We start from the raw sequence: 23,327 nt of genomic DNA on the forward strand, positions 1-23,327 counted from the left end.
AAAAACTCCCTGCTAGAAATCCCTTCTGGCAGCACAGCCAAGGAATGGGGTCAATGGGGTGAGGTGCAAATCATGACCCTCCTGTTTCCACCAGCAGCTGTGGGCACCATGGATGTATTTAGTGCAGTTTTTACTACTCTACCCAGCAAAGCTCTGAGTGTCCTTGGCAATCTTTTAAAAATACACTCATGAATAAACAGAGGTGGCAACTACCCTAAGATCAGATACTCCATCAGCCACCCAGGTATGGCAACATTTAGTGTAGCTTTCCCTTCCTGGAGTATCCCCACCAGAGTCCCACACCACTGCTGCTGAGCCCTGCCCATAGGATGACCAGATGTTCCGATTTTATAGAGACAGTCCCCGATGTTCGGGGCTTTTTCTTATATAGGTGCCTACTACCCCCCAACCCTCCCGATTTTTCACACTTGCTGTCTGGTCACCCTACCTGCCCATCTCCTTAGAAGTGAGGGGAAAAAAGATGGGCCTTGCAGAATGTCCTGAAGATTAACAAACATGAGCCAAACCAAGGGGGGAAGTGAGCCCCAAAGGAGGGGGCCCTAAGAGAGAACATCCTTCCAGCATGCTCCCCACTTATATCAAAGAGGGTCCAGCACAAGATGCCTTCACTGACCATCACTATGTCAGTATATCATGGGGAGACAGGTGGTCTCTGAGGCTATGTCCACACCAGACTTCTGCCAGCACAGCTGTGTTAGTCAGGAGTATGAAGAGGTGTGATCCCTCACTGACAGCTGTGCCAGCAGAAGCCCCTAGTGTAGACACTGTTATAGTGGCAAAACTTCACTTCTGTTGTTATAGCGTGTTTCACCCATGTGGGTGGCATTGCTGTACTGGAACAAAGTGCAGCTTTGTTGGTATAGCTACATTCACCCTGGGAGTGCTTTGCTGGCACAATATACTGGTAGAACGCTCCTAGTGCAAACATCGCCTAAGTTAGCTAGGAAAGTGCACTGTGGGATGTCCAATACTGCAGAGATATGGGATGAGAGAGGTCTTGATTCACTGGTTACAGCGGTATGATTGGAGTGCCCCTCCACACAGCAAAATACTTTCCCTAAAGTTCCTGGATGTTCAATTCCAGACTTTGGTCAGCTGTAAAAATCTGACCTGGGTCTGAGATCAGATTGTTTCTGCTCGTTCATTAAAATAGCCACTAGCACAATTGTCACAGATAGTCTCGGCTGTAGGTCTGTCTCATTATATTTACTTATTTTCTTTTCAAAAGGGCTGTCCCAGCCAAAACTGACTGCCCTGAAAACAGAATTAAAGGAGGGTGAAGTTGTGACTTTACGGTGTGAAGAACCAGAAGAAAAGCCTCCCTTCATTTTCGTGTTCAAAAAACTATTGTCCAGTCAACTGCCACAAGTGAAAAAGAAGCAAGAATTAAAAGAAAACTTTGCATCTGTTGAATTTCCTGTTGAAGAGGGGGATCGAATATTGCGTTTTCAATGTATTGCCCAGGTTAATTCAGCAGTCGGTTCTGAAACGTCAGAGCCCAGTAACGTGACACTTGTTACAGTTGTGGGTAAGTTGCTTGGGCCTGGTCTATTCTATAGAGTTAGGCTGACGCAAGGCAGCTTATGTCAACCTAACTATGTAAGTGTCTACACTAAAATTTCGCTCCCGTTGATGTAATAATTCCACCTCCGTGAGAGGCGTAGAGTCAACGTCAATGTAGTTAGGTCAATACAGTGTCAGTGTAGACACTGCGTTGCTTACATTGACAGTTGCTGGCTTTCAGAAACTTCCCACAATGCCCCACACTGACAGTTCAATCGGTGCAGGCGCTCCTGGTGAGGACATGCCCTGCTGACACAAGCAGCAAAGTGCTGACATGCGCAAGTGATGTAATTACTGTGGCAGCTGTATGTTGACATAAGTTAAGTCGACTTAATTTTGTTGTGTAGACATGCCCTTAGTTTGTGCCCTTACATTTCTTTGCTTGTGTCACAGGGTGACTGGCCCCTGTAAGAGGCCAGGGAGGGGCAGGGGAGAGCTGCTTGAGAATAGACGGAGGACATGTCTGCATTTTGAGGTGGGGATGTGGTTTCCAGGTTGAGGAGACATCTGCATGCTAGCTCTGATTGAGCTAGTGTGCTAAAAACAGAGCATAGCCATGACAGTTCAAGTGGTGGGAAGGGCTAGCCGCCCCCAGTACATATCCACCCAGGACCATAGGTACGTCCTTGGGGCAGTAGCTCCTCCCACTGCTTGTGGCACTGTGGCTATTTTTAGGATGCTTGTGCAAGTATGTCTCCTTGATCTGGAAATCACACCCTCAGCTTGAAGTGTAGATGTACCCTGAGAGGGTCAGGAAGGGGCAGGTGAATGCTGCCTGAGAACAGAGGAGAGACCGACAGCAGCAGCAAGTGGCCAGAGGGAAAGAACTGCAGGAGACCAGAAGGAGAGTCGTAACTATTAGTTGTTGGTGATGAATTGTGAGGAAAGCCGTTGGGAGGACTGGCTAGAGTTGGGGAACCCTACCGAGTTTCAGGAAGGCTTGTGCAGAGGCCCAAGGAATGAGGAGAAGAACCACTCGGTCAGTATAAGCTGGACCCAGAAGCAAGGGGTTGACTCTGGAGCGAGGGCCCCAGGAGCAGGGGTAGGACTCACAAAAGGAGGCCTGAGGAGTGGAACACTGTGGGGAGCCCTCTTGCAGGAGACCTGACTTGGGGCTACAAAAGCCTTGTGGGGGAGAAGCGGGTGTTAGGACTCTCAGGTAGATGCTTGGAGAGTGGCTAAAGGAGCTGGGACAGAGAATGACTCTTGGGTGGGCGACCTGGGAACAGTGACCTTTGGGACTGAAGAGCTGCTGCCTTGTAACCTGTTTTACTGTGTGGTTTTGAGAGGAATTGTTTTTACTACAAGGGATCCGTTGATTGTGACACTTTATATGGAAAAAATGGTTTGAATTTGCCACAGAGAGAGACAATATTCCTTTGCACGGGTGGATGAAGGGGACACTGAGGTAGATTGTGGCTGTGCATCACCGCGCTTGTCCGCAGGAGGGCACCTCTGTCGGGGTTCCCTGTAACCGCTTGTAATTCTTATAATTTGTTGTTTGCCTGAAACATGGAGATCTTGAAATGGTGATATCATTGTTTTTAGTTAAAAACATAGTCCCCTGTGTGACTGTATGAGAATGCTGCAGTATTTGTAAGAGACAGAGCAGATCTGTTTCTTGGCTTACTGGAGGGAAGATAGGTGTGAACTAAAACCCTGGATCCATACGCCCCCTAATGTCATCAGTGTTCAGGATCCAAATCCAAATGTTGTGTCATCAGGGTTAGATTCTAACGTGTTTTGATCTGTGCTGTTAGGTCAGCTGATTACTATGTTGCCCACCCATCACTCTAGTTGAAGTTGTGGGTGCTCAGTAACTTGCAGGACTGGTCTCCAAGAGAAATGTAAGTCTTGATTCATATACAGCACATACATCTGTGTACAACTCTGTACACCATTTGTTATTGTCATTAGCAAAGATGATGGAAAATTGCAGGATCAAAAATTATTGGAGTCTTTCTGCAACTGTAGCTGGGTTCTCTTAAAATCTAAGCTTCAATTTAAAATAAAAAGATTGTTGGCAGAGCTTTCACCATGTGAACTGATGCATTGCTTCCTTGTTAATGCAGCTCTGCAGAAAAGGGTATCTAGCCAAACAATAGCAGCAGCAAAGATGTGAATTCCTCACTGACCCAAACAAATATTTTCTTTTAAAAAGGAGAAGGTTGATGTCACAATGGCTTTATATTTATTGCCTTTCAGAACCGTTTTCACATCCTAAACTGACATCCAAGTCCCCACGGAACATTACAGAGGGAGACAAAATTGACATTGTGTGCACAACAATTCTAGCCCGGGAATATGAAATTGAAATCCTCATCCAGAAAGACAGAAGAATACTGAACAGTGCACGCGGTCAGAATTCTCTGACCTACTCTGCAATAGCCACAGTAGAGAACAATGGCAATTACACGTGCAAAGTGGAACTGGGGAGAGTGTCCAAAACCACCAGCATGCACATTGTTGTGGAAGGTAGGAGCACTGTTAATTCTAGATCACTCTTAGCTTAGGAGGGTGACACTTGCACCTGGAAGAATTCCTGAGTTCTAATCCTGGCTGACACTGAGACTCAAAGGTATTTAGGTGTCTAACTCCCACTGATTTTAATTGGAGATAGGCACCTAGATAACATTGAGGACCTGGGCCTGGCCACTGCTTGTCCGTCAGCAAAGATCACATTTGTACTACAAGGTGACCAAGTTAACTTAGGGCTGTGGGGGGAAAGAGTGATTTTTTAAAAAAATCCTGATTATAAAGTGGTTTGGTCTCATCCACAATGGCAGGAGCAGCCAGTGTTAGAGAAGGGCCAAAGTCCAGCCATGATAAATCCACCAAGTTTTGAATGTAGGCTGTTCTATAGTTTATATGGACCCTTATCCTCTCTGTCCTTCAGTTTGCTCCAGTGGTAGCATGAGGATGGTCATATTTTTCTGGGATGTTAATAAAGTACTCTGGAAACGTAAAGTGCTATACCAGTAGAAGGTACTGATAAATCCATGGCCACCCGGCATTTCATGGTTATCATTAAACTGCATGCCATGGCCATTTGGAACTTCACAGTGACAATGGGGTTAAACATCCATCCGCTCCAAATGCACAGTGCTCTATTAAAGGAGAATCTTCTTACACCGCTTGCAGTGTAAAGTCTATGACTTGCAGTTGAGCAATTCTCATTTCATCCAGTAGAGGACAGTGGTGCCACACACAAGTTGGGTCATTGCTTGAGTTATTGTTGTTTTTTCTTATTATGTTATAATGAATGAGGGTTCCCTAGGGTTTTAATCATGTAATATGCAGAATAGCCATACAGCCACATGGCCGGCATGCGCAGATTGGTTGAATATCTATTTTATTTAATCCATTTAATCTAGGCTCCTATGTCACCAACCTTCACGGTAGTATTTCTCTGCTCGGTTCTTTTAAAATAATTCTCCTTCTGGCTTAAGACAAGGGCAGGTGAGCCTTTTTGGATAAAGTAAGAACCAGACCTGGACCTTCACCAGGAACTCAAACTGAACTATTTTCATGGGGGTTCAGAAAAAGCTTTTGGCCATTTCACTATTGTCCATTTTCATATGCACTTCTTGGCTGGAGCTATGTCTGCAAACAAAAGTGCTAAAATACCATGAGAGAGGCTGTTTCTGCCAATTTATAGTCTGGCTGGGAACCCCCCCCCCCGAAGAAATCTGACATCAGAACCTTTTCTTGTGATACTTCCAACCTAAATTGTAGGTTGGAGATTAATCTACCCACATTAATTCTTGGATTTCATGTAGTGCTGACATCCGCTTTGGCTAACTGGTGGGGGAGTATGTCATGTCCATTCTTCAATGTGTTTGTGTGTCTCTGCTGCCTCATCCTGGAAGGGACATCAGACCTGCTCAAAGATTTTGAGATTGTGTTTCTCTTTAGTGGTCAGAGAGTCACCGAGAATATAAACATCAGCATTACCACAGCTCTTGGAGATACTCCTTTGGCTTGAGTAGTTGAAGTCTGTGTTTTTGGAGCTGAAGGTCCTGGTTCTACCCCCCTTGCTGTATATGCGTGATTCATTTAGCAGCTGTTGTGTCCATTGCTCGTGGCCACAGATTTGTTGTGCCTTGTAAAGGAGTACTGTCCTCTTAAGGCCAGAGGAGGTAATTACTCTGTTCTTTATGTCCAGGGAAGCAACTGATGCAGCCGTAGGGAGAGAGGAAGGTGGTCCCAAGGAGCAGTTAGTGCCTGAAAGGGAGGGACCATTGTTCCTTTAAGCCTTGTAAAGTGGGAGAGGCAAGGCTCCCTTCTCTCCCAGCTAGCAGAGACCAGTGTTTTGGGGTTGTTAGACCCACCTGGGGAAGACCAAGAGCCTGACTCTGGCTGGAGGGTGACTCAAAAGGAGGCTCCAAGGCCAGTCAAGGGAGAAGCTGGCTGAAGGAGGAGTTGGTGAGGGGGAAGAGCTCAGCCTGGACAGAGCCCTAGGAATTAGGGCTGGGAAACCACTGAACCAGAGCGGAGAGTCCTACAGGCTAGGCAGGCCAGGGCTGGAACAAAGTCCCAGGAAGGAGACTCTAACCTTGAGAGGTGAGCATAAAAGGGCCTTTTTGGGAGCTGAATTATATTGAGAGGGATATTACTTCAAACACCTTGACTATGACTGGATTATTCTGGGAAACTGAAGCAGGGTGCCTGCAGGGCCACCCCAGGCCACAAAAGAGGGGCCCTGGGATGGCAATAGACTATGTATCATTACCAAGCTGGTGGATAAAAATAGCTAATAGACCACAAACAATTCCTCACTTCATTGTGTCCTTCCCCCTTAGGGTGACCAGACGGCAAGTATGAAAAATCGGGATGGGGGTGGGGGTTAATAGGCACCTATATAAGACAAAGCACCAAATATCAGGACTGTCCCTATAAAATCAGGACATCTAGTCACCCTATTTCCCCTGGGTAGTCTGGGAAATGTAGCTACTTTGCCCTTATGCACAACCTGAATTAATTCTATCCATTGTCTATATTTTTGGCAGAGTTGTTTGCCAAGCCAATATTGACTCCTTCTTTGACTGACCTAGATGAAAATCAGAGGTTAAGCCTGTGGTGCCATATTAATGGCTCTCCTAAAGCAAACTTCTCTATCATAAAGAGACCTCCAGAGAACGGCGTCTTGTTGAAAACTTCCAGCAACTTCACTATTCAAGCCCAGGTGAATGACACCGGGTCCTATGTTTGTAGGGCTGAGATAAAAGGGATCATCAAGGAGAGTAACCCTGTACAGATAACTGTTTACGGTGAGTTGATAAGGAGATATAAGGGCCCAGTCCTGCAAAACACTTGAGCACCTCAGTAGTCCAGTGGTTTGCAGAGTCAGACTGTAATCCCTGAATTAACATGGTGTCTCTGCTGTTTGCAAACAGCAAGTAACCTTCTGTGCGACTTTCTTGTAGTCCCTAGACCAGGGGTAGGCAAACTACGGCATGGTGGCTGCATTCAGCCCTCCAGATGTTTTAATCTGTCCCTCGAGCTCCTGCTGGGGAGCGGGGTCTGGGGCTTGCCCCGTTCTGGCACTCCAGTCAGGGAGCAGGGTCAGGGGCTTGCCTCACTCCGCGTGACTCCCAGAAGCAGCAGCATGTCCCACCTCCAGCTCCTATGTGCAGGGGCAGCCAGGGGGCTTTGCATGCTGCCCCCACCACATATGCCACTGCTTCTGCGAGCTGCTTGAGGTAAGCGCCGCCCAGAGCCTGCACTCCTGACCCCCTCTGCGCCCCAACCCCCTGTCCCAGCCCTGATCCCCCTCCCACCCGCCAAACCCCTCGGTCCCAGCCCAGAGCACCCTCCTGCACCCCCAACCCCTCATCCCCAGCCCCACCCCAGAGCCTGCATCCCCAGCTGGAGCCCTCACTCCCCCCACACCCCAACCCTATGCCCCAGCCTGGAGCCCCCTCCTGCACCCTGAACTCCTCATTTCTGACCCCAGCTGGAGCCCACATCCCAACCCCCAATTTTGTGAGCATTCATGGCCCGCCATACAATTTCCATACCCAGATGTGGCCCTTGGGCCAAAAAGTTTGCCCACCTCTGCTCTAGACATACAGAACTAGTTCTGTACTGATGCAAACTGGTTCACTTTTTCCAGGGCCAGCCATAAGTGGAGAAGGAAATTAGCATGTCTTCCCATTTCCATGCCCTGTCACTCCCTTCAAAGGTTTGCTGCATCCCTTTCCCAATGACCTTCCCCTCTATCCTACCTCATGTTACCTTTCTCAGTAGCTAGACATACTTTGCACACCTTTTCAGTCACCAATTTTTATCTGAAACTCCATCAGCTTCTGCTTTTATTTAAAAAGAAAAGGAGTACTTGCGGCACCTTAGAGACTAACCGATTTATTTGAGCATAAGCCTTCGTGAGCTACAGCTCACTTCATCGGATGCATACTGTGGAAAGTGTAGAAGATCTTTTTATATACACACAAAGCATGAAAAAATACCTCCCTCCACCCCACTCTTCTGCTGGTAATAGCTTATCTAAAGTGATCACTCTCCTTACAATGTGTATGATAATCAAGTTGGGCCATTTCCAGCATAAATAAATTGGTTAGTCTCTAAGGTGCCACAAGTACTCCTTTTCTTTTTGTGAATACAGACTAACATGGCTGTTACTCTGAAACCTGCTTTTATTTAGTTCCCCCCACCCCCAATCTCAGTAGGAGGCAGAAGTTATCTTGGTCATGGAGGACTGCACCATAGAGAAATCAAGTTGTTTGCTAGCAATACACCCATGCAGCCAATGTGGGTACCTTTCTTTATCCCTTGGAACAAAAGTATAAGCAATCTGTGGATGCTAAATAGGTAGCATATGTTTTACATATCATGTATAAATTAATATGGCAGTCTTTAGTTAACTACTGGTACTAGACTTACCCCTGATACAACTTCTTCAATAACAGTTTTTTCTCCTTTTAGCTCCAGTCTCTGAGCCAGTTCTTTCTGTTGCCAACTCATCCACGGAGATGGTGTTAGGGGAGACCCTATTCCTACGCTGTCAATCCATGTCTGGAACTCCACCTATAAACTATACGCTCTTCAGAGGAAACAGACTTATTCACACCATCACAGTATTTAATAATACATATGCTGAATTCAGGGACAGACAAACTAAATTAAATAATCTGAGAGAATACAGATGCGAAGCTAGCAACCGTCACTCCCATGAGAAGAGAAGTAGCTACAAGATGAACATCACGGTGATAGGTAAGCCCAACTAACTGTCCAGCTGCTGCTGCTGAGGAAGTTAGATGAGTGAGGATTTTAATTTTGAAAATGTCTGTAATAGCGTGTGGTGGACTGAGCAGACTGGACGGACGTTTACATTAAACCCTTTTTTTTCAGACAAATGATGAAATACTTGAGGATCTGAACCTCAGACCACTTTGTGGTGGTCTACAAAGCAAAAATTCGACTAGTAAGCTGGATCAAATCAACCAGAGCCACTTTTATTTTAATGGAAAAATACCCTTCACATGTTAGCTGTGACTTTTAAATCTCCTTATTGAATTCAGGCTTACTGCAGAAACAAAATGACTTGTTCTTAAGTCTCTGAAACTATAAATATGGGTCCAGTCCTGTGTTTCTTACTCATTGGAATAGTCCCACTGAAGTTAATGAATAAGAGCTGGAGGATCAGGCCCAACTTTTGTACCTTTTTGAGGCAGCGTGAATTAAATGTATTTTTACATATACAGAACTGTTCTCATGGTGGCCCTTGACAATGACAGTGCATGTTAGCTCCAGTGTCCTAGTGAAATGCCTATGTAATTGCAACATTCCCCAGAGTACAGTCTGGACAGTTGAACAGCTGTGTCCTCTCAACCCTCCAACATGGGTGCCTTTCACACTGCTTTTCTGTGAGAACAACCACTCCTGGCCTGTTCATATACTGCCTTTAACATGCAAAATCACTCCCAGCTGAATGATATAACTGCTTCAGTAGGGGCTGGCTAGAACTATGTTGCAGAGTAACACTAGCAAATTCCCTGTCCCAAACTTGTCCCCCAGAAGTGTGCATCTTGTACTGCCCAGCTGTTTCCTTCTGTGCAGTACAAGCTCATAGAAAGTCAGTCATCTCATTGATAGAAAATATGCAAGAGGAGATTTCAAGCACTTCAGTCCAAACACACACTGGTTTAGATAAAACAATAGAACAAGTTTATTAACTCCAGAAAGGTAGACTTTAAGTGATTACAAGCAATGAGGCATAAAAGTCAGAATTGGTTACTGTAACAATGCTGCCTCTGGCGGGACACAACTGAGCGTATGCATTCAGGACAAATTGCTTAGAGCAGGGCAGTCACAGCCCAAAGCTGGGTGTCCTTTATTATTAAGGCACACCAAACCAGCCAAACAGAGAGGACTTCAGTTTTGCCCCGGTGGCTAACCAGAAGTCATACAAGCAATTGCCTTAGACACTCCAGTTTCCCAGTATCACCACCAGCACCGCTCCTTATGGGGATGAATGGTTATGAAAACCAATACCCCAGGAAAAGAAAAAAGCTTCTCCCGATCCCAAAGGACCAAGTCCCAGACCCAGGTCAATATACAAGTCAGATCTTACCCACTAATTACGCTGTTGCCAATCTTTTAGAATCTAAAATCTAAAGGTTTATTCATAAAAAGAAAGAAATATAGAAGAGAGCTAAAATTGGTTAAATGGAATCTATTACATACAGTAATGGCAAAGTTCTTGGTTCAGGCTTGTAGCAGTGATGGAATAAACTGCAAGTTCAAATCAAGTCTCTGGAGTACATCTACATCCAATGAAGTGAGCTGTAGCTCACGAAAGCTTATGCTCAAATAAATTTGTTAGTCTCTAAGGTGCCACAAGTACTCCTTTTCTTTTTGTGAATACAGACTAACACGGCTGCTACTCTGAGATTTGGGTGGGTCATTCAGTCCTTTGTTCAGAGCTTCAGTGTAGCAAAGTTCCTCCAGAGGTAAGAAGCAGGACTGAAGACAAAATGGAGGGGTTTCCAGGGCCATTTACATCCTCTGCCATGTGGAAGGACACCCCTTTGTTCTTACTGTGGAAAATCACAGCAGCAAGATGGAGTTTAAGTCACATGGGCAAGTCACATGTCCATGCATGACTCAGTTCTTTACAGGGAGAATGGCCATGGTTCACATGCTACCTTGAATGTTCCCAGGAAGACTTCTCATGTGGATTGGAGTCTCCCAAGGTTCATTCATCAGTTAAGTGTTTCTTGATTGGACACTTAATCTACAAATTCCTTTTTCAAGACGCTGACCAAATGCTTCACTGAGGCTACTTAAAATCAAACACATTGAGATACAAGTACATAGCCAATATGCATAACTTCAAATACAAAAATGATACACACACACACAGACAGCATAATCATAACCAGCAAATCATAACCTTGTCATAGACACCTCACTCGACAACCTTTGTACAATATTTGCTGCAAATATATAACAGTGGTTGCAGCAGTGATCTGTACGGTTACAGTTCATATCAATAACTGTTGACAAAGAAATGAAAGGTAAACCACAAGATAATACTGAACTTAACAAACTAAATGAATTAAAAGCAAAGGTTTTTCTCACCACATGCTTTTGCTGGCTGAACTCCTTCAGCCAGGACCACTACCCCAGTTCACTGATGTTTCCTTCATCTTTCATACGTTGATACTATGGGTGGTGGGTATCAAAGACAGCGGTAGACTGTGGCTCCCCAAACAGCCTTGTGTGGCCCCACCCACATTCTGCCCCCAGACCCTTTCCTGCTTCCCAGGCTCTGCTGTGGGAGGCTCTTCCTCCTGTGACTGGGGCCCCAGGCTGCGGCCGGGGGTGCTAATGGGAGCCAGCCTGCACTCCAGAGCTGGGGGAGGGAGGCTAGGCTGCCTGCCCGGCACTCTGGGGCTGGAGGGAGGGCCATGCCACCCGCTCACCTGCCTGGAATTCCAGGGCTGGGGCACTCAGCAGCCTGGGGGTGTGAGGTGGGGGCTGACTGCCACACTGGGAATGGGGGGACTCTGGGCTCTGGTGGGAGGGATGGGGCCTTGAGCAGAAGGGGTGGTCCCGGCTGGGGGCTAGCCTCCCCGAGCCTGGGGTTCATCCATTGCCCATGGTTGATACCATAATTAGAGATGAGAGGCGATTTGTGTCCTCTGTTCCCCCTTCTTAAAGCATTTATCTTCTTTGAGAATCACCTCCAGCTGGGGTTCAGGGGACAGCAAGTCTGTCTGGGAGGGGAACCTCCAGCTGTTTATTTGCCAAAATGTAAATTTCTCCCTTACGCCCTTCTTCCTGCTAAAGAATGGCTGCTGAAGCGGGCGATAGTCTATTTGATTATGCTGACACATGGCTGTGGTGCCTTTTGTATGAGGAACTGGTTTCAGCTGCTTCCCCAGAATTGGAATATTCCTTCGTAACATCATACAATAGAATCTTATAACTTTACATACAATGTTGCTGCACATATTTTACCAGGACAATAATGATCAGTGAATTATGAGTTTTCAAATGATACCTCCCAAGGCATACTTTGTAAAAAAATTATCCTACTTGTGTAAAATGGTGAACATAATGGTACAGTCTGTCACAGTAATACATTTAGATCTTCAGTTTTAATAGTTTAATAATTCCACCACCATAGCTGCCTTTAGTCCTCATGTTCAGAGCTGCTGAGCACCTACAATTCCAGTTGAGTTTTAATAGGAACTGCAGGTGCTGAGTAGTTCTGAAAACCAGGTCTATTATCCTTGTTTATTATGTCATATTAGCAACTAGGGGTTATTGTGCTAAGCACTGGACAAACATAGGCCCTGATCCTGCAAACATGTATGCATGTGTTTAAAGTTAAGCATGTGAGTAGTCCCAGTGACTTCATGTGCTTAAAGTTAATCACAGTAACAATCTTTACAGTACTGGGGCCATAGAGGCAGAAATGTCCCTGCCTTGAAGAGCTTGCAATAAGAAGGCAAGCAGCATATGAGCCATGCAGGAAAGGGAGACAATCAGCAATATATAATCTTATTAAAGGGGGAACTGGTAATGATCCCGGTATTTAGGTTGCCTAACGCTTGCCCCATTGTAAAGAATTCTTGCAACTTTTTGAGACTTGTTGCTTGGTTGCAGCAGACCTTTGATATTCAATAGGGAGAATGCCCATGGGGTACAGAAGTGCCTTTTCATTGTCCTGTGAAATTCTATTCACTTTTGAAGAGACACTTACAAACTGTTTTAAAAAATCATGATTTTCCTCCTCTCACTGGTGTTCCTCAGGAAAACATTGGCAGCCTGTCAACCTAATAATGGAACACGGGAGCGTTCTAAAGGGGATTACCTGGCTGCCAAAGGAGCAGCAGAAATTTGTTTTGGGAATGCTCAGGAGCTGCCAAAGCAGCTGTAATAGGGGTAAGCAGAAGAGAGCTGGGCTAGATTTTTTTTCTCCCCCTGGACCTGGCACATTGCCCCAGCTGCCCACTTCTGCCTCCATCCCCAGGAGCACCACTTGGTGCTGGTGCTCCCTGCAGTTCCCAAGATGGGGGAGGAAGGAGGAGAGGGGGGGTCAGGCTTTTCTCAGCCACCTCCACCCCCCGCAGACACACCAACATGGCCCCAGTAGTCCATGCCCCTTCTGTGGGCTCAGAGGTGGGTAGGCACTCTCCCAGAGATAGGGGAAGAGAGAGACAGGATGGGCTTGGCTGACCCTCCCTCACAGTTCAGCACCAGGACTGGTCATCCAGCCTTCCCCTCACAAATAGCAGCAGCTTTCTTCAGCTGCCTGCTCACATCCATAGCTCAAGTGGCAGCAATCTGTACTGCAGGGCTGAAGGTTCAGGATGCAAACCTTGTTGATGATGCATGCCGGTGCAGCTGTTACAGTTGCACATGATAGTATTTTTAAAAAAATCTTTTTCCTTTAAGGAAAAACTGGCGGGGGGGAGCGCTTTTTTCCCTTCGTGTTTTGTTAAAAGAACATTATTAAGGTTGCAAAGTCAAACACTCAAAAGTTAGGACATGCCAGAATTAAGGTTGCCTGGGTAACCTTAATTCATCCCCCTTGTCCATATGTATTATGATACAGTCTTTAATGCCATCCTGTGCTACTTTTTTCTACAAAAACCCTGCCTCATTCAGTGGGCCTGATCTGGAGATGAATTAGGGCTGTGTAGTGAATGAGATGGCTGTTCTTATTTGTTTCAGAAATGTGTGTAGTGAATGAGGCAGGGAACTGCCGAAAGAGAAAGCCAACTGAGATACTAAGCCAATTGAGAAATTTAATAATTTTATATTAACTGCTGGATTTGTATGGCATGCATTAAATAAGACATAGGGTAATGTGTTCAAAGAAATATTGAATAGGTAGTGTGACTGGTGTGGAAGGGTGAAATTAGAGCTCCTGGATACACCTTAAATACCTTCGAACATTGATATGAGCTGTGTTTACATTGAATTCTTTGTAAGGCCAAATTATTGATACATGCTTTGTCCCCAGCCAAAAACTTAGCCCATACTTTATGAAACACTTTAGTGATTCCAGGGTTTGGTCTATGTGTTGACTTAACGTAGCCATTAATGTTCTTCAGAGAGCACTTACTCTGTCATTCAGCCCAGAAGGCTGTGAGGTGTTGTACCTCAGTTTCCCTTTGTGCACAGCATTTCAAGCTTGTAGTGGTTTTACTGCTGTGGACAGTTTCAAGATTCGATATAGGCACTAACTGAGAAATATCAGTATCACCAGGCCGTTTAACATAGTGTATGTTGTCATGTAATGAAACCGTGTACCCATGAAGGCTTTTACAACATAATGAGTTCTTATGTATCACCCCCAACATGTTCAAGGGTTTTTCCAAAAAACCATGCACATTGTACATTTTTACAGTTCTTGGTATCCACAACAAGTTAGTTACAATCATTAGCATCAATAACATCAGTTTTATCACTAGTGTATATTTACAATTATTTTTTGTCATGTCAAACCTTTGGTTTAGACAAATCATTCTTTAGGTCAGCTTGTTCAATATCCCTTTAAAATCTTTGTGGCTTTTGCTTGACCTCAGGGTCTTCCTTAACATAGGCTTTCAGTTTAACCACTTCCTTGGGGTTTTGGAATTTTAAGGTTAAACTTGTGGCTTTTATTTGCAAGGTTTAATCCTTCCCTTCCTCCCTGTCCAGTAGAGTAAAAATCTGAACTCTCCTGTGTAACAAAATCCATTGGCTGGCTGGGTGTGTCCTCTTTGCTAATGGCTATGGGTAAGTCTTTCTCCCCGGAGTCAGTCAAGTAATTTGCATCAACGCAGAAACTAGCTTATTTACTAGTTTTCAAATCCTTAACTGTTACCAATTCCAAGGCTGGACACTCATTCTTCCCCTCAGCAGGAATGGGTCCTTCCCCCTGCCCCCTTTTTCCTAGAAGGTTGAAAACTGAAATTTCCTGCTCACAGGAATTCCTTTGCTGGCTAGGTGTGTTCACCAACTGCAGCCCCTCTGTGCTATGAACATCTACACAGATGCTCCCCTGCATGCTTGCTTGTGAATCTACCACCACCAGCAACTTAGAGACTGGACTCTGAGTTTGTGGGGTCTATCTTTAAAACAAAGTGTCTAAGGGTGAGAGTTTGCCTGCTCTCCCCTGCATTCTTGTGAGTTCTGTCATAAGGCTGTTCTGCTCTGAAAAACCAGTAACCCAGTCTTTCCTCAGTACCTGAGTCACAGACTCCTTACTTAAAGATGCATCTGAAGAAGTGGAGTTCTTTACCCACGAAAGCTTATGCCCAAATAAATCTGTTAGTCTTTAAGGTGCCATTGGACTCTTTGTTTTTGTGGATACAGACTAACCCGGCTACTCCTCTGATTCTTAAATCCAGAATCACCTCTGTCCCATCAGGAGGATTTTCACAAAATGCCCTTTCAGGTAAACTGCTAGACTTCACAGTCAGAAGATTAGAAGCATTCTCTCCCTTGTTACAAGTTTCCACACTGTCAGTGGGTAACACAGTCAAATTACCTTCATGCTTTCCTTGTGTCCTGGCTATGATATCACCCTGATCAGACACGGTTGTCATATCTTTACCCAGCAACACACTAGCAACATACAAAATAGAAGCACCAGAATCGCTTGGTCTCTGGGGGCTATTTATGACATTAACTGGATGCAACCTAGTTACAATGTCATCATCCCTAGCAGACACCAATTCAGGACCACTTCCTTCCTAGGTTTTAGTTGTATCCAGAATCAACTCTGGGTCAACTGATAAATTTTCAACCATCATAGGCTGACAGGCTTCTTCTGTCTGCTCTACAAACAGATAAGAGCTGGAGAAACATTCTTCTTTAACAGACAAACAGCTTGGGATATCATTTCCCTTGTCCCAGCGCACATGGCTGTTCATGGACAATTGTTTGGAGATTGGGATAGCTCCTTTCATGGGCAACTCATTACCCCTAACAGACACAGGAACATTTCCTTCACTGTCACAATTCTCCACACTGGTAACAGGTAAGGTATAGGGATACTCATGTTCCACTAACCTTGCCTTCCCAAACTGCTGATTAGACAAAGCCATCAGCTCATCTAAACTTTCTTTGCCTCGCGCTCCCTTAACAGATAAACTGCTGTTTCTTACAGATAGTCTCATTACACTGAGCTGCTTTAAACAAATCATTTCTACCTTTTTCAGGCTTACTTTCACAAACTTTACTTGCCAACAATTCATCATTCACCAAGACTGTACCCTTTCCTTTCCTCAGTTAGGACTTTAACCTGATTGTCAACTTTAATTTGCGCTAGAGAAACATTTCTCTGAGCCTTATCTAATGTCAGATTTTCTTCTGAGATACCAGACAGACACTTAGGAATTTTTTCCACATATGCATTGCATCTTTGCACAGACAAACAGCTATCTTCGTCGGACAAACATTTGGAGAAACCCTCCATAGACAAAAAGAAAAGGAGTACTTGTGGCACCTTAGAGACTAACCAATTTATTTGAGCATAAGCTTTCGTGAGCTGCAGCTCACTTCATCGGATGCATACTGTGGAAAGTACAGAAGACATTTTTATACACACAAACCATGAAAAAATGGGTGATTATCACTACAAAAGAATTTCTCTCCCCCCACCCCACTCTCCTGCTGGTAATAGCTTATGTAAAGTGATCACTCTCCTTACAATGTGTATGATAATCAAGGTGGGCCATTTCCAGCACAAATCCAGGTTTTCTCCCCCCCAACACCCCCGCCCAAAAAAACCACTCTCCTGTTGGTAATAGCTTATGTAAAGTGATCACTCTCCTTACAATGTGTATGATAATCAAGGTGTGCCATTTCCAGTACAAATCCAGGTTTTCTCCCCCCTCCCCCCACCAACACACACACAAACCCACTCTCCTGTTAGTAATAGCTTATCTAAAGTGATGACTCTCCTTACAATGTGTATGATAATCAAGGTGGGCCATTTCCAGCACAAATCCAGGGTTTAACAAGAACATCTGAGGAGGGGGGGGGGGTTATGAAAAAATAAGGGGAAATAGGTTACCTTGAATAATGACTTAGCCACTCCCAGTCTCTATTCAAGCCTAAGTTAGTTGTATCCAATTTGCAAATGAATTCCAATTCAGCAGTTCCTCTCGCTGGAGTCTGGATTTGAAGTTTTTCTGTTGTAATATCGCAACTTTCATGTCTGTAATCGCATGACCAGAGAGATTGAAGTGTTCTCCGACTGGTTTATGAATGTTATAATTCTTGACATCTGATTTATGTCCATTTATTCTTTTACGTAGAGACTGTCCAGTTTGACCAATGTACATGGCAGAGGGGCATTGCTGGCACATGATGGCATATATCACATTGGTGGATGTGCAGGTGAACGAGCCTCTGATAGTGTGGCTGATGTTATTAGGCCCTGTGATGGTGTCCCCTGAATAGATCTGTGGGCACAGTTGGCAACGGGCTTTGTTGCAAGGATAAGTTCCTGGGTTAGTGGTTCTGTTGTGTGGTATGTGGTTGCTGGTGAGTATTCGCTTCAGGTTGGGGGGCTGTCTGTAGGCAAGGACTGGCCTGTCTCCCAAGATTTGTGAGAGTGTTGGGTCATCCTTCAGGATAGGTTGTAGATCCTTGATAATGCGTTGGAGGGGTTTTAGTTGGGGGCTGAAGGTGACGGCTAGTGGCGTTCTGTTATTTTCTTTGTTGGGCCTGTCCTGTAGTAGGTGACTTCTGGGAACTCTTCTGGCTCTATCAATCTGTTTCTTCACTTCTGCAGGTGGGTATTGTAGTTGTAAGAATGCTTGATAGAGATCTTGTAGGTGTTTGTCTCTGTCTGAGGGGTTGGAGCAAATGCGGTTGTATCGCAGAGCTTGGCTGTAGACAATGGATCGTGTGGTGTGGTCAGGGTGAAAGTTGGAGGCATGTAGGTAGGAATAGTGCTCAGTAGGTTTCTGGTATAGGGTGGTGTTTATGTGACCATCGTTTATTAGCACTGTAGTGTCCAGGAAGTGGATCTCTTGTGTGGACTGGACCAGGCTGAGGTTGATGGTGGGATGGAAATTGTCGAAATCATGGTGGAATTACTCAAGGGCTTCTTTTCCATGGGTCCAGATGATAAAGATGTCATCAATATAGTGCAAGTAGAGTAGGGGCGTTAGGGTACGAGAGCTGAGGAAGCGTTGTTCTAAGTCAGCCATAAAAATGTTGGCATACTGTGGGGCCATGTGGGTACCCATAGCAGTGCCACTGATTTGAAGGTATACATTGTCCCCAAATGTAAAATAGTTATGGGTAAGGACAAAGTCACAAAGTTCAGCCACCAGGTTAGCCGTGACATTATCGGGGATAGTGTTCTTGACGGCTTGTAGTCCATCTTTGTGTGGAATGTTGGTGTAGAGGGCTTCTACATCCATAGTGGCCAGGATGGTGTTATCAGGAAGATCACTGATGGACTGTAGTTTCCTCAGGAAGTCAGTGGTGTCTCGAAGGTAGCTGGGAGTGCTGGTAGCGTAGGGCCTGAGGAGGGAGTCTACATAGCCAGACAATCCTGCTGTCAGGGTGCCAATGCCTGAGATGATGGGGTGCCCAGGATTTCCAGGTTTATGGATCTTGGGTAATAGATAGAATATCTCCATAGACAAATCCTCCATAGACAAATCCTTGCCCCTAGTAGACACAGGTTCAGGATTATTTCTTTCCTGTGACTGATTTATGTCATCAACCTGACTGAAGAAAGCTTTAATATTATCCCCAATCAAAAGATCCTTAGGCAATAACTTTCTTACAGCAGCTGTAAGTTCATGTTTAACACCATTCCATTCAAGATGGATTCTGGCTAAAGGCATACTTACAGTAAACTCATAGAGGATTACAGTATTCACATTCTTATTTGGTAAATAATCTTCCTCTTTGACAAGATCTGCTTTAACAAGAGTGATGTTAGCTGTAATTTGCCCTAAACAGCTTTTATCTTACATTCTCTGCACAAGTTATGGGGTTACCTTCACCTGAGCTCGCAGTAAAAGCATTTACATAAAAGGTGGCAGTGTTGGGGTAAACTTGGTTACACACAGACAACTGCTTAGAGTCAAACAACATACCAACACTGTTACAAACTGGATAGATTTTATCCCCATCCTTGCTGTTGAGAGAAGCTGGCTTTTCAGGATGATACAGTTCCTATTGTTCTTTTATTCTCTTGGGTTGGAGCTTAAGTCTTTCCACTTTTGACTTAGCTTCTAGTTCCCGCAATCGAATATGTGCCATTCTTTGTTCATGTTCAAAACACAGGCATTCTCTTTTAGCAGCTTCTCCTTCCATATCAGCTATTTTTTGCTCTTGTTCAAATTCTAGCTGCTGGTTTCTCACTGCAAGCATTTTCGCTGGGTCTGCTTCCTTATTACTGGCAATTAACAGATTTTTCAGTTCCTGCTCTGGGGTCTTTTGCTAAAATACAACCTTCTCTGTAAGCACAATTCTTCCAGGCTTTTTCTGTCAGGATCTTGATCATGGGTCACTCACTGTAACGGATTTTTAACCCTTAAACTCTCCAATATCAAAATTAAATTTTGACAAGTGTGTGGTTCTAATCCAAAAAACCAATTAACCTGTGGTAATGTGTATCCAAGCACGACTATGCCGATGTGACCGGGGTCCTAGTGGGAAGCCAGCTGTGGTCACTCAATTAGGGTGAACTGCAAAGAATGGGGCAGCCAAACCCCAAAAAGCTGGTGGATATTCCAATACTTAGATTCACCAAGCCAGCATAAAACAGCTTCTTTATTACCCTACTGGTTACTCAGAAGTCCAAACAACACAGTTCCCTTAAAGTGATTCAGCCTCAGGCCTCCATCCAGGTATCCGCATCAAATATGATGAAAATTTCTGTAAATCTTACTTCATCATATAAAAGAAAAGGTTCTACCAATCCCAAAGGACCGGACACATCACCTCCCAGGTTAACGAATGTTTCAGATCTTACGCAAATACATGCTACAGACAATTCTTATTAACTAAACTAAAATTTATTAAAAAAACGAGAGAGAGTACGGTTAAAAGATCAATATACGTACAGACATGAGTTCAGTTCATTGAGGTTCAGATTCACAGCAGAGATGGTAAGCTTTGTAGTTGCAAAGAGTTCCTTTAGAATTCAGTTCATAGGTCATAGTCCAATGTTCAGATCTCATATTCAGGGCGAACCAGCATAACTGGGACCTCAGTCTTATGACTCAAACTTTCCCTGATGAAGTCTAAGCAGATCTGAGATGACAGAATCAGGACCCAAGGAACTTTGATACAGTGTAATGTCTTCTTTGACAAGTTGGGAGTTCCTCGGGGAACAAAAGGTAATTAGGATGACTTTGAAGGAGGTCCATCCCTGGTACTTAGCTATACCAATTAACATAAGGCCATTTGTCTTTTCCTCCACTAGTCACAGTACATTTCAAAGAGAGATGAATACCAAGATAACCCGTGTTTGCAATTCATTTAAATTCTATCAGAATACAGCATAGACAGGGACTGTTGATTACATTGTCCGGACTCTACTTTTACATATGTAAATACACAAAACCACAAATATTATCTCCCCACATGTCTTCTGTGGGTTACTTATTTTTCAGGCTGTTTAACCCTTTCTGGCCATGCGTCACAGGTAGCCATTCAGTATCATCCATCTGGTGCACTGAATGAAACAGAGATCCTGTGGAATAAAGAGTATGTGTTCATGTCAATAAAGACTGTATGTTAATGTATGTGCAAAAAGGGGCTGAATTAAGGTTCCACAGGAAACCTGAATTGTGGCATTTCCTAACTTTTGTCTGTGTGATCCTTTTGACTTTTGCAACATTAATGTTGTTTTAATATATGGAGTTTTTTGGATGCATGACATATATACATTGTGGTTTAATTATATAAAAAATATCAATATACACTACTTGCCTCTCAGGTTAACTTTTTAAGCACTGGCATAGCTAATAAAACATCAAATCTAAATAGTGTTATTTTGACTACACATACTTTATATTTTAATGAATGTAATAAAGTAACTGATCTCTTACTTCCTGTTTTTTATACACTATAAAATGAGAAATCTGGGCCATTTGCTCAGTCCTTCCATCAGTAGAGAACTTGGTCCATTAGCTGCCAGTGTTCACTAGTAATTGATTTGAAAAATCAGCTAAACATTATTTACAGGTACTGTGCCAGATTATTAGCTGGTGTAAAATAGCATAACTCCACTGAAGCCATGTTATGCTGATTTACACTAGCTGAGGATCTGGTTGATTATTTCTAGAGATATTATCTAAATTGTTTTCAATTTAGGGCCTGATTAAAAACCCATTGAAGTTTATGGAAAGACTCCCACTGACTTGAATAGGCTTTGGATCAGACTTTCTCTACTTTTGTTTCTTTCGAGTACCCATGAGTATATCAGGGACTAGGCACTGTAGAGTTATATATAAATCAATGGGCGCTGCTCCCCAGCAGATGCTGGCCAGGAGCGTGGGAATAACGGAACACAAATGCAGTCTCTCTGGCAGCAAGACAAAGTGGTGCCAAACTAAGCATTTCTACAATAGTATTTTATAACCTGATGTCTTTTCCTCATGCCTTCATTTGCAGCTCCCATTAGGAACATAAGCTTTGGAAGTTTACCCCATGGGGAAGTGGAAGATGGTGGAGATATCAACTTTCTCTGCATCGTAGGCGAAGGATCTTTGCCAATCGACTTCAGAATTTTTAAACAAAATGACCAGAAACCTTTATTTTATGAAAGCAAAATGGAAACCAGAGTCGTCTGGCAGAAGAAATCATTGAGTAAGCAGGACGCAGGGAAATATTTTTGCGAAGCCTCCAACAGAGCCAGGGTTACTGTGCGAAGCAACTTGCTAACCGTTAAAGGTAAGCTATGCTCTTGATGGCACATCCTTAGGCTGCTCGGAATAGTACCAGAATAGGTCTATCTCAAATCTACTGTTACATGTAATGTTGGGATTACCTAGAACTGAGGCATCTCTTACAGTAGCTGTAACTTTTTTAAATGACAGGAAAGAAGGCATCTTAATGTACTGGACCTTTAAAATTCCCCCTCTTCTGCAGGGAATTTCCTGCCTTACATGGTGAATTCCATTGCAACACTTAGTACATGGTAAAAACACCAAACACTCCTTTCCTGCGGGATAAGGAGAATTATAAAGGGCCACTAATGTAGGTAGGGACTTCACCACTAGATTGTATTGCCACTTGGAATTGTGTATGCGCTGTTGGTGGGGGATAGCATGAAAGGTTTGGGACACCATCTAACCAAAACAGTCCCATTGTGTTCTAAACTGAACAAACCCCAGGAAGACTTAGCTCTTGGATCCAAGGAAAACCAACTTAGGCAGCATGGACTCTGGCCTAATGCAAAAGCACTCCTCTCTAGAAAAATCCCCAACAAGAGTGAATAGATCCAAAACTTAACGTAGTTTAATTGACTGGCAGATGAAAAACGCAGGAGAATAAGTTCTCCTCCTGCAGTCCATAATGTTTCTCACTTTCCTTCAGTCCCCTAGCTATGCTCAAGCAGCAAAAAGGAGCTGTGTCCAGGGGATCTCCCAGCCTAGCTGTAAGTGGGGTGATGGGTTGGTGGTCTTGCCTACTTGTCACTCAATGCTAGGTTTCATAAAATACCTACTAGTGTTGAACTGGACCAAGGGGATTTGTTATCCCCAGTGGCCACAGCTATCTAATTTTTGGGGAGTGGGTGTTAAACTTTTGTGGCTTTTTTTGCATTTTCCATGGCTTCAGATCTGTGGCAGAGGTCAGCCAGCCAGAGCCACTTATGACAATGGGCTGTCCCTACATCCTCAACCATACTAGGAGAGGCTGAGAAGCCAACTAAAAGCTTTCCCTGACTGGATTTAGGAACAGACCCCCACCCAGTTAGGGAAGAACCCAGTAGTGAACTCTGGATGGTAACCTCTTTAAAGCTTTTCCAGAGCTGTCTGAACTCACCCTCCTGAGCACTAAATACTTCTAATAATGCCAGACCACCTGTAGTGAGGACTCAGGAGTTGTAAAAGCCAGTAGTGACTTCATACCACTGCATGCATTGTTACACATGTCTCTTCTCATTTCCAGTCATCCTGGCTTCATGGCAGAAAGGGTTTATCGCATTATTTGTCTTGGCTGTAATTGCCATAGCAGCTTCTGGTTTCTGGTGGTACTGGCGTAAGAAGGAAAAGGGTAACAATGAATATCTTCTATTCTCT

At 44.2% G+C, this 23,327-nt stretch overlaps 1 protein-coding gene across 12 annotated transcripts in view; it reads left to right on the forward strand.

The window, feature by feature from the left end:
* PECAM1 (platelet and endothelial cell adhesion molecule 1) overlaps positions 1 to 23,327 on the forward strand; it is a 63,072-nt gene that overhangs the window by 9,461 nt on the left and 30,284 nt on the right. For 11 of the 12 annotated variants that reach the window (XR_012154734.1, XR_012154735.1, XM_073310138.2 and 8 more), the window contains exons 4-9: positions 1,250 to 1,549; positions 3,790 to 4,059; positions 6,594 to 6,854; positions 8,527 to 8,814; positions 21,697 to 21,975; positions 23,197 to 23,301. Coding sequence is in view for 10 of the 12 variants with exons in the window: in XM_073310138.2 (XP_073166239.1) it covers positions 1,250 to 1,549; positions 3,790 to 4,059; positions 6,594 to 6,854; positions 8,527 to 8,814; positions 21,697 to 21,975; positions 23,197 to 23,301 (1,503 nt within the window). In the remaining 2 variants the exon portion in view is untranslated. The remainder of the gene's footprint in view (positions 1 to 1,249; positions 1,550 to 3,789; positions 4,060 to 6,593; positions 6,855 to 8,526; positions 8,815 to 21,696; positions 21,976 to 23,196; positions 23,302 to 23,327) is intronic. The other variant, XM_073310145.2, reaches the window with a different exon arrangement.

This window comes from Lepidochelys kempii, chromosome 14 (assembly GCF_965140285.1).
Source record: "Lepidochelys kempii isolate rLepKem1 chromosome 14, rLepKem1.hap1, whole genome shotgun sequence".
Classification (NCBI taxonomy): Eukaryota; Metazoa; Chordata; order Testudines; family Cheloniidae; genus Lepidochelys; species Lepidochelys kempii.